Here is a 12,500-nt window from a genome sequence, read left to right as displayed (position 1 = left end):
CAATACCAATGTCAACACTCATGCCATCATCAATACCAATATCACCACAGTTGCCATCATCAATACCAATATCAACACTGTTGCCATCATCAATACCAATGTCAACACTCATGCCATCATCAATACCAATATCACCACAGTTGCCATCATCAATACCAATAGCAGCACAGTTGCCATCATCAATACCAATATCATCACAGAATTGCCAGACAAGTAGGACATGTGAATTCAAAAGGAACCTTAAATAGATGTCTTATGTTTGACAATATCAAAATTTGGTAAGCAAAGAGCCATAGAAATAGATAGAAAGAGATAGACACACACACACACACAGAAAAAGAGAGAAAGAGAGAGAGAGAGAGAGAGAGAGAGAGAGAGAGAGAGAGACAAAGAGAGAGAGAGAGACAAAGAGAGAGAGAGAGAAGGGAGAGAGAGCAAAAGATAGAAAGAGAGTGGATGGCTTAACTCCCGTAAGTAAACACGCCTGAGGGATATGGGACTAGCAGGGATGAAGATGTTAATCTATTTCAAAAGAGTAAGAATCGCAATGATTTTAAAACAATTGAACTTGTAATTAAATAATATTTGTGTGGCAATGTTGTTTTTGTTATGATACTCGTTATCAGATCTGAAAGATCTGGATTCGAGCCCTGTTCAGCAACAAAAGTTGAGTCCTTGGGAAATAATATTGACTCACATTCTCTCACCAAACATAAGTGTAAAATGAGTACCTGGCCATTAACAGCGTCGTCTGTCTGTGGAAATATTGTAATATCCCCAAACGTAATTTTCTTTTGTTTCTTTCTCTCATCCATGTGTGACTAACAGGCTGTAAGTATCAATCAATTATAGTTTTTCATTTATCTTACGCTCAATGGCATCGACCCTATTGTCTATAATTATCCAGAATTCAAAACCCAATTGCAATAGCCATAATGATATATTTTTTTTCATTAGATATCTATTATATTTAATCCATCAAAACCAATAACACTGTTGCTATCAACAATACCAATAGCATTATACCATTGTTTGAGAGAGAGAGAGAGTGAGTGAGAGTGAGAGGAGAGAGGAGAGGAGAGAGAGAGAGAGAGAAGAGAGAGAGAGAGAGAGAGAGAGAGAGAGAGAGATAGAGAAGGGAGAGGATGAGAGAGATAGAGAAAGGGAGAGGAGAGGAGAGGAGAGGAGAGAGAGATATATAAATAGAGAGGAGAGAGAGAGAGAGGAGAGAGAGAGAGAGAGAGGAGGAGAGAGAGAGAGAGAAGAGAGAGAAAGTGGATGGCTCAACTTCCATACGAATATAGGAGTAGATGGGATGAACATGTTGATCTATTTTAATAGAACGAGAATCATGACTGTTTTACAAACAATACACATGTAATTTAATACGACTTGTGCCGTTATTTGGTCGTTTGGTATGACACTCATTTTAGGGTCGGAGGATTCTGGGTTCAGCCAATAGCTGAGTCCCCGGGAAATAATGTTTACTCACATTCTCTCACCGACCTCAGGTGTAAAATGAGTTCCGACCGTTAAAAGCTTCGTCTGTGTTTAAACGTGTTAAACTAGTAAAGAAAAGTGTAAAGATCTGGAACGGAAGTGTGTGTGAAGATTTGCGTGGTTGTTTGGAATCCACTGACTGGAATGTTTTTATCGAATCATGTGATAGTGTGGATGAGCTAAATGACTGTGTGAGTGAGTATTTAAAATTCTATGAACAGCTAGTGTGTTGTAAAAAGAAATAAGATATTATCCTAACAACAAGCCTTGGATAACAAAAGATCTAAAGCTTTTATTGAACCAAAAGACAACTCTCTTTACTAGTGGTAACAAAAAAGATCTGAAAACAAAACAAAAAGAGATAAAGAGAGTAATATCTATTTTTAGAAACAAGTTCAAAAATAAAATTGAAAAATACTTTTCTTCTGGGGATATAAAGGAGACGTGGCGGGGCTTCAAACTGCTGTGAACTATAATCCAAAGCCCACGATTATATCAGAAGATATCGTAATTGAAACTCTAAATAAATTTTATTCACGTTTCGACACAGCAAACATATTTGATATTGAAATTTTTAAAAAAATTAAATTTGACAGGGCTTTGGAAGATGAAATGACTATTGAAACTAACGAGAGGAACATTACTGGGCCGGATGGATTGAAAGGAAAATTATTAAAAGAATGTGCAAATCAGCTTTCCCCCATTTATACACATATTTTTAACTGGTCCCACCAATGCGTTTCGATCCCTGAAATTTGAAAAACTTCAAAGATTATTCCTATTCCAAAAAAAGAAAAACTTGAATGTATGAACGATCTCAGACCTGTTGCACTGACTTCAATAGTCATGAAATCTTTAGAAATACTAGTTCTTGTTAAAATTAGGAACCATTTTATGCCATTGAGTGATAGTCATCAATTTGCTTACAAACCAGGACCCAATATCAATAGCCATCCTGTTATATTTATTCTTATCTATATCAACCATTTCGTTTCCATCAAAAACAATAACACTGTTAAAATTAACGATAACAATAGCAACATGGTTAGAACCATGATACTAATAATATCAACACTGTTGCAGTCAATACCTATATTAACAGAGTTGGTACCATCAATTCCATTATCAACACAGTTGCCATCATCAATAGCAATATCATCACAGTTGCCATCATCAATAGCAATATCAGCACAGTTGCCATCATCTATACCAATATTAACACAGTTGACATCAATACTAATATTAACACAGATGACATCATCAATTCCAGTATCAACACGGTTGGAATCATTAAATAGCAATATTAACACAGTTGCCATCATCAATACCAAATCAACACAGTTGCAATCAATACTAATATCAACACAGTTGACATCATCACTACCATTATCAACACAGTTGGCATCATAAATACCAATATCAATACTGTTGCCATCATAAATACCAATACCAACACTGTTGTCAGACAAGTAAGACCTGTCAATTTAAAAGGAACCTTAAATAGATGTTTAATGTTACACAATGTCAAAATGTTGTAAGCAGAGAGACGAAGAGATAGATAGCAGAGAAACACACACACACACACAAACACACACACACACACACACACATATATATATATATATATATATATATATATATATATATATGTATATATATATATATATATATATATATATATATATATATATATACAGAGAGAGAGAGAGAGAGAGAGAGAGAGAGAGAGAGAGAGAGAGAGAGAGAGAGAGAGAGAGAGAGATAGTAACTTTCGTAAGTGAACAGACCTATGAAATATAGGAGTACATGATTAAGCCTCCTGCCACTATGTGGACTTTTGGTATATCACTCGCTTTCGGATCGGAGGGTTCTTGGTTCGAATCTTGTTCAGCAAGTCGTACCTGGCCCTTAACAGCGTCGTCTCTGTGTGGAAATATTGTAATATCCCCAAACGTAATTTTCTTTTGTTTCTTTCTCTCATCCTTGTGTGATTAACAGGCTGTAAGTATTAATCAAATATCGTCTTTCATTTATCTTACGCTCAATGGCATCGACCCTATTGTCTATAATTATCCCAGAATTCAACACCCACTATCAATGGGCATAATGATATTTTTTTTTCATTAGATTTCTATTAGATTTAATCCATCAAAACCAATAACACTGTTGCAATCAACAATACCAATAGCATTATACCATCGTTTGAGAGAGAGAGAGAGAGAGAGAGAGAGAGAGAGAGAGAGAGAGAGAGAGAGAGAGAGAGAGAGAGAGAGTGAGAGAGAGATATAGAAAGGGAGATCGAGTGAGAGAGAGAGAGAGATGAGAAGAGAGAGAGAGAGAGAGAGAGATATCGAAAGGGAGATTGAGTGAGAGAGATAGAGAGAGAGAGAGAGAGAGTTAGTGGATGGCTCAACTTCCGTACGAATATAGGAGTAGATGGGATGAACATGTTGATATATTTTAATAGAACGAGAATCATAACTGTTTTACAAAAATTAAACATGTAATTTAATACGATTTCTTTCGTTATGTGGTCGTTAGGTATTACACTCATTTTTGAGTCGGAAGATTCTAGGTTCAGCCAATAGTTGAGTCCCCGGGAAATAATATTTACTAACATTCTCTGGCCGAACACAGATGTGAAATGAGTTCCTGGCCGTTAACAGCGTCGTCTGTGTCCGAAAATATTGTAATATCCACTAACTGGCGTCATGTCTGTTATTACTTATGAGGCTGATGACTGGGGACACTTTCTAAAGTGCCGTGTGCACGTGTACTGTATATTGGGAAATACAAAATATCAAGTTGTTTTTTTTTTATTCATATAATTGACTACAAAAATTAATAATAAATCTATATGTACTGAGAGCAGTAAAATTTTAATGTTAATTTCTCTCATCCATGTGTGACTAACAGACTGTAATTATCCAAATACAGTCTTTCATTTATTTTACTCTCAATGGCACCGACACCATTAACTATAACTATCCCAGAATTCAAAACCCAATATCAATAACCATCCTGTTATAATTATTCTTATCTATATCAATCATTTTGTTTCCATCAAAACCAATAACACTGTTGCAATCAACGATACCAATACCAACACGGTTACCACCATCAATAATGTCAATATCAGTATTCTTGCCATCATCAATAGCAAAATCAACTCAGTTGCCATCATCAATACCAATATCATCACTTTTGCCAGAAAAATAGGACCTGTAAAATAAAACAGGAACTTTATATAGATGTCTCATAGTTCAAAATATCAAAATGTGGTAAGCAAAGAGCCATAGAGATAGATAGAAAGAGATAGACACAACCACACACACGAAGACAGACACAGAGACAGAGAGAGAGAGAGAGAGAGAGAGAGAGACAAAGAGAGAGAGAGAGAGAGAGAGAGAGTGGATGGCTTAACTCCCGTAAGTAAACACACCTGAGGAATATGATAAGGGACTAGCAGGGATGAAGATGTTAATCTATTTGAAAAGAGTAAGAATCGCAATGATTTTAAAACAATTAAACTTGTAATTTAATATGATTGTGTGGCAATGTTGTTTTTGTTATGAAACTCAGTTTCGGATCGGAATGTCCTGGATTCGAGTCCTTTTTTGCAAAAAAAATGTTGAGTCCTTGTGAAATAATATTTACTCACATTCTGTCACCAAACTAATGTGTAAAATGAGTACCTGGCCGTTAACAGCGTCGTCTGTGTGTGTGAAAATATTGTAATATCCCCAAAAGTAATTTTCTTTTGTATCTTTCCCTCATCCTTGTGTGATTAACAGCCTGTAAGTATTAATCAAATATCGTCTTTCATTTATCTTACGCTCAATGGCATCGACCCTATTGTCTATAATTATCCCAGAATTCAACACCCACTATCAATGGGCATAATGATATTTTTTTTTCATTAGATATCTATTAGGTTTAATCCATCAAAACCAAAAACACTGTTGAAATCAACAATACCAATAGCATTATACCATTGTTTGAGAGAGAGAGAGGAGAGAGAGAGAGAGAGGAGAGAGAGAGAGAGAGAGAGAGAGAGAGGAGAGAGAGAGAGATATCGAAAGGGAGATCGAGTGAGAGAGAGAGAGAGAGAGAGAGAGAGAGAGAGCAAGTGGATGGCTCTACTTCCGTACGAATATAGGAGTAGATGGGATGAACATGTTGATATATTTTAATAGAACGAGAATCATAACTGTTTTACAAAAATTAAACATGTAATTTAATACGATTTGTTTCTTTATGTGGTCGTTTGGTATTACACTCATTTTCGAGTCGGAAGATTCTGGGTTCAGCCAATAGTTGAGTCCCGGGAAATAATATTTACTAATATTTTCTCGCCGAACACAGATGTGAAATGAGTTCCTGGCCGTTAACAGCGTCGTCTGTGTCCGAAAATATTGTAATATCCACTAACTGGCGTCATTTCTGGTATTACTTATGAGGCTTATGGCTGGGGACACTTTCTAAAGTGCCGTGTGCACGTGTACTGTATATTGGGAAATACAAAATATCAAGTTTTTTTTTTTTTCATACAATTGAGTACAAAAATTAATGATAAATCTATATGTACTGACAGTAGTAAAATTTGAATGTTAATTTCTCCCACCATGTTTGACTAACAGACTGTAATTATCCAAATACAGTCTTTCATTTATTTTACTCTCAATGGCACCGACACCATTAGCTATAATTATCCCAGAATTCAAAACCCAATATCAATAGACATCCTGTTATATTTATTCTGATCTATATCGATCATTTCGTTTCCATCAAAACTAATAACACTGTTGCAATCAACGATACCAATACCAACACGGTTACCACCATCAATAATGTCAATATCAGTATTCTTGCCATCATCAATAGCAAAACCAACTCAGTTGCCATCATCAATACCAATATCATCACTTTTGCCAGAAAAATAGGACTTGTAAAATAAAAAAAGGAACTTTATATAGATGTCTCATAGTTCACAATATCAAAATGTGGTAAGCAAAGAGCCATAGAGATAGATAGACAGGGATAGACAAAAACACCACACGCACACACAGACACACACACAAGAGTGAGAGAGAGAGAGAGAGAGAGAGAGAGAGAGAGAGAGAGAGAGAGAGAGAGAGAGAAAGAGAGAGAGAGAGTGGATGGCTTAACTCCCGTAAGTAAACACACCTGAGGAATATGATAAGGGACTAGCAGGGATGAAGATGTTAATCTATTTGAAAAGAGTAAGAATTGAAATGAACTTGTAATTTAGTATGATTGTGTGGCAATGTTGTTTTTGTTATGACACTCAGTTTCGGATCGGAATGTCCTGGATTCGAGTCCTTTTTTGCAAAAAAAAAGTTGAGTCCTTGTTAAATAATATTTACTCACATTCTGTCACCAAACTAATGTGTAAAATGAGTACCTGGTCATTAACAGCGTTGTCTGTGTGTGTGAAAATATTGTAATACCCCCAAACGTAATTTTCTTTTGTTTTTTTCTCTCATCCTTGTGTGATTAACAGCCTGTAAGTATTAATCAAATATCGTCTTTCATTTATCTTACGCTCAATGGCATCGACCCTATTGTCTATAATTATCCCAGAATTCAAAACCAAATTGCAATAACCATAATGATATATTTTTTTCATTAGATATCTATCAGATTTAATCCATCAAAACCAATAACACTGTTGCAATCAACAATACCAATAGCATTATATCATTGTTTGAGAGAGAGAGAGAGAGAGGAGAGAGAGAGAGAGAGAGAGAGAGAGAGAGAGAGAGAGAGAGAGGAGAGAGAGAGAGGAGAGATAGACCACTATACAAAAGATCAAGTTGTTGTGTTTTTTTTAAATCGATTCAAAAAATAATAATATAACTAGATTTAGTGAAAAGGGTAATTTTGTTGTTGTTGGTTTCTTTCTCCTATCCATGTGTGCCTAACAGATGGTAAGTATCATTCACTTATAGTCCTCCATTTATTGTTAGCGTAATGGCACCGAAATTATTATCCATAGTTATCCCATTGTTATCCCAGAATCAATAACCCAATATCAATATTATTACATTTATTCTTATCTATATCAATTATTTTGTTTCCATCAAATGAATGTCAATGATTCAATGGACAATGTCAATACCAACAGGGTTACCACATTCAATACTAATATCAACACTGTTGTAATCAATACTAATAGTTGCCATCATAAATACCAATAACAACACAGTTGGCATCATAAATATCAATATTAACACTGTTGCCATCATAAATACCAATATCAACACTTTTTCCATCATCAATTGCAAAATCAACACAGTTGGCATCATCAATACCAATATCATCACAGTTGCCATACAAGTAAGACCTGTAAATTAAAAAGGAACCTTAAATAGATGTCACATGGTTCACAATGTAAAATGTGGTAAGCAAAGAGCCATGGAGATAGATTGACAGACACACACACACACACAGACACACACACACACACACACACACACACACACACATATATATATATATATACTCATATGCGGTGGTTTTTCGCGACTTTGTTGGCACACAGGGATATGACAACCACCACTTCCAGACATTCTGGGTGGACGATAATTAGATAGCCGTGACCAGTGGTCATCAATTATGCCATATATGGTCTGATAATTACATTATACATTCAAATTAAAGAAGTTGTTGAAAACCTGTTTAGAATCGTGTGTTGTGATATACCATGAACAGGGGTGTGAGTTGACATATGCCATGTACATGACAGTAGGTTGTCATATAACATGTATATGAAAATACGTTGTTATATAACACTATTCCATCATTCACTCAGCGCATCATTCACTTTTGGGAGTGGCAGGTGGTCAGCTGACTGGCATGAGAAATCAGAAAATCGGTATGTGGGTAGTTCTCTCTATTGTCTTTCAGTGAAAGTGCTGCTGACATAGCGAATTTTGATTAGGTGGTTGAGTAATCGGGGTTCGAAATTTGCGTAGTTTTCACACTATTTTCGAGAGCCGTGGATGATTGGTCCACTCAACCAAAATAAATTGGAAAAAAATCAGACACATAAACCCATCCTTTATACCTCTTGTCTGTGAATTTCAAGTTTCTAAGTTGATTTCAGGCAAGATAATTGTTCAAATGGGTGCTTCATTTAATGAACTCCTGAGTTACAACATGCACAAACTACAGATCTGAAAATCTGACTTGCACACACCACTCTCCTCCACATAATATTAATGATCCCATTCGTCCAGCCCAGAACAATAGCAAATATATCAATAATCCAACCAGCAAAATTCCATAATCTTTAAATTTGATGTTCTAAAATCAGTAAATTAGCCTTTACTGTTTTAAGCACATCAATTAAAAAAAATAAAAAATTAACGTGATTTATCAAACGTTGTGTGTTTGGTTACAAATCACATTGTCTGTGAAAAGCTTAAACAAGTACATGTACAAACACAGAAAGTTACTCATAGAGAGGATTGACAAATCCCTCACCATAGGTCGGTTAAAAGGGACAGAGGCCAAATGCTTAGCACCTTCAAATCCTAATCGGAAGGTCTCGGGTTCATTGCCACAAGGTCCAGTTTTTGAGCAAGGATGATAAAAAGCAAATGTATAACAGCATGTTGGAAAAGTAAGATGTGATATTGTAGCTCCCGGTCCAAATTTTTAATGAATAAGAATCGTCTGCTTCATTTTAAAGGTACTGATGACTTAACTGACTCAACCCTAACTCCGACTATATCTGTAGTTAACCCGGGTTACTTTTACCCCATGCCTATTTAATACATATTTATGAGACAAATTATAGGTGTATTATCAAAGCTAACGTTTTTCGTTTTTGCATGTTATTGATAGTTGAATAAATTTATCTAAGTACATGCTCATTTTTAATACATTTTTAAAATCAAATTTGAAAAGTAACAACAATCTCTAAGGTTGAGTGAGTTAAGATCCAGCTTTATGGGCCACACAGATTTTAAGGAGCTCTCTTTTCCTCTAAGCTTATAGTGCTCGAATGCACATCCCTTAACTTCAAGAAAAGCCAACAACTATTCATTAGCAGAGAATCAACAAGGCTCTATCTCCATGCTTTTCATTATGTTAATTGGTGGACTCAGTACTGGTTGAAACTCACTTTTAAATTAAATTACAGAAGATTCTATGCATTAATATATATTTCTTTTTCATGTTTGATAATACTCGAAACTTCTGGAGAGAGACGTTTTAATTACCTACCAAGCTTAATCACAAGGGTAAATGGAGATAGTAGTATAAGGAAGTAAGCAGAGCATTGTGTAATGTTCACAAATAATTTTATTTTCTTTTAAATATTGAAGAAATAAAATAAAAATAAAAACAATACAAGATAAAATATTGCTTTAGCAAAAATGAAATGAAACCAAAAACAAAAGCACATAAAACACCATCAAACATAATTAAGGCTTATCAACTTCCAGAAATTTAAAATAGGAAGAATGCCCCAGAGTCGACCGAAGATAAAATGTTTTATTTTTGTTTTCAAGGGTTTTACGGCGCTTGCAACACATTAAGGTCATTCCAGCGCCAGTAAAAAGGAAGAAAATGGGATAGTAAAAGGTTCAAAAATGACAATTAAAGCACCCAAGAAAAGTTAAGACAAAGCGGAATTGATTCAAATAGGGAACAGATGCAGATTCCAAGAGCACACTATCAAAGTACTTAGTTTGAGATCACCTCAAAGTCTTATCCGGTCACAAGCACAGGTCCCCACTAAAGGGAATACACTCAAATGACTACAAGTCATATATAAGATCTAAACACAACTTAAAACATTACATAACAGAGAGATGATTTACAAGGAAAAAAATATCATCTCCCAAAACTAACTATACATTTGACTGTTTCCCTCTCACCAAGGGTATCCGGTCAGGGCCAGGACAAAACCAAGTAATCTCATTCCAAGACAAAGACAGAAAGCTAGTTGGAAAATAGAAATAGGGGGATAGAAGACAGTAAGTACCTCCCTGCCCACTATGGAAGGTCAGGAACCCCACCCAGGTAGATAAAATACCTGAGCGTAACCCATACCAACACTATACATTCATATAAAAATACATTCATATTTAACCAAAGACTGATCCTTGTCAATGATATTAAGATTACAATATTTAACTGAAAAACGACCAATTACAATTTATATATCAGTAAGTAGCAGCTAAGAGACAACCCATACATCACTTTGAGTAAAATCAAAGCCTCCATGTAACTGAATGGTGAGATAACAATGCCCAGAATAAGAACTAGAACAAATAAAAAAATATGAATATTAACGTCGATAATATGTGTGTGAATAGAGATTAAATAAAAACGTGCATCTTTTATGACTAAGAACTGCCCAATGAAAAGACCAAAAGATATGAATTTCACCAAGTCCTTATAACCTAATGTCCCAATAATAAACACATGCATAATTCTCTGCAAATACCCAAACACAAATTTGATCAGCTGTACCAAATCCTCTGAGTTAAAAAAAACCACACAGTTGATATTGATATCAGCTGCCAGGCTAACAATTAAAATTAACACCACAAAAAACATACACATGTACATTTACATAGCTCACAAACTAATTAAACCAAATTACATGACCCACCACAAAATTCGAGATATTTTTCACAAAGTATGGATTTCAGAATTGGCCATTATTGTGCAATACTGCTGCTTTGATTTAATCTTTGCAACTGATTTTGAGGCAAAAGGAAAATTCCTTTTTCTTATTTGAGAGCTTGATGGATATATCTTCAGGGCAAAGTGCTCACTTCGTTTTGCATTTAGTTTGTTGGTGCTGATTTTAAACCGATACCTGAATCATCAGCTGCTTAAAGCTTTTGTAACTAAAATACAAGATATAGTATAAAAGGAGCAAGAATATTAAGATAATATAATAATACAAACATATTGGTGGATGAGACTTAAAAATTATTTTTTGTCTAATCTGTCCCAGTTGAAACTATAATTTGACAACAAAAAGAGTAAAATATACAGATTTATCCTTTTCTTCTTCAGTAATTCCATCCTTAAGAGGACATTTCTTTGCACGCCTCTACATTTCTACCTTGTAATAAAAGCCATAACAGTGGGGGCATGGAAAGAATTTGTCAGCTCTTCTTTTTTTTACTTGGCCTTTTTACAACCACAAGATTGGTTCCACCAGCATTTAAAATTTTAATATTATGTTTAAAGTTTCCTGCACACCTGAGTTTCGTTAGTGTCAATTGATATTTTCTCATTTCACCTAATTCCTTACAAGACAATATAGCAGCAACCTCCTTCTCTTGAAAGTGTATTTTTGATATGTGCCTTGCCAGGTTTAGCTGACCATTCTGACAAAAAAAGCAGTACTGTCTCTTGTCTAAGAAATAGCCATCCTTATTGCCTCTGGACTTTGCTTGGGATACTGAAATAAAAATGATAATAGGAATAGATAGAATGGGTGAAAAAACTATAAATAGGCTTAATATCTAAAATGGCACATTTATGATAAATGCAATGCATCATTACTAGTTTTTGAAAAATAGCCCTAATTTTTGCACAAAGCTGCAGATTTTATTAGCGCAGCAATTGAAATTTGGTAGATAAATAAAACTAAATTCGGATTGATTTCGGAATGTTTTGAAACCAAAATTAGTTACCATTAATTAATTAAAACAAAAGAAAAGCTCATCTGGGTCTGCTTCTTCTAGAAATCTGTCAGTCATTGAGCGTATTATCCTACTTCCTTTACTTCCGCTTATATTATTAGATTACCATATCTAAGAAGTCTTTGATTTCAATAATATGAAGAACTATGGTCAACATATATAACACTTGGTATCGTCACTTTTCTGCTATTCATTCGCTAACACTGATGTCAACATCATAACTATCTTACAAATGGGTCCAGGCCGGTGACACGCGTGGGTCGCATCCAAGCACGATACGAAAATTGTTAGACCGGCGTTTAT

At 35.0% G+C, this 12,500-nt stretch overlaps 1 protein-coding gene across 1 annotated transcript; it reads right to left on the bottom strand.

The window, feature by feature from the left end:
- Positions 1–3,710: 3,710 nt before the first annotated feature.
- LOC144962347 (uncharacterized) lies at positions 3,711–12,017 on the bottom strand (the record flags this gene model as incomplete). The annotated part of the gene is made up of 3 exons (XM_078895247.1): positions 3,711–4,722; positions 7,776–7,867; positions 11,804–12,017. Coding segments are annotated over 3 exons (330 nt in total), but the record flags the coding sequence as incomplete, so codon positions are not given.
- Between the last annotated feature and the right edge of the window lie 483 nt (positions 12,018–12,500).

Source organism: Berghia stephanieae, unplaced genomic scaffold (genome assembly GCF_034508935.2).
Source record: "Berghia stephanieae isolate SIO BIC M18660-M18661 unplaced genomic scaffold, UCSD_Bste_1.3 scaffold912, whole genome shotgun sequence".
Taxonomy (NCBI): Eukaryota; Metazoa; Mollusca; class Gastropoda; order Nudibranchia; family Aeolidiidae; genus Berghia; species Berghia stephanieae.
This window is presented reverse-complemented; position numbering and strand designations above follow the sequence as displayed.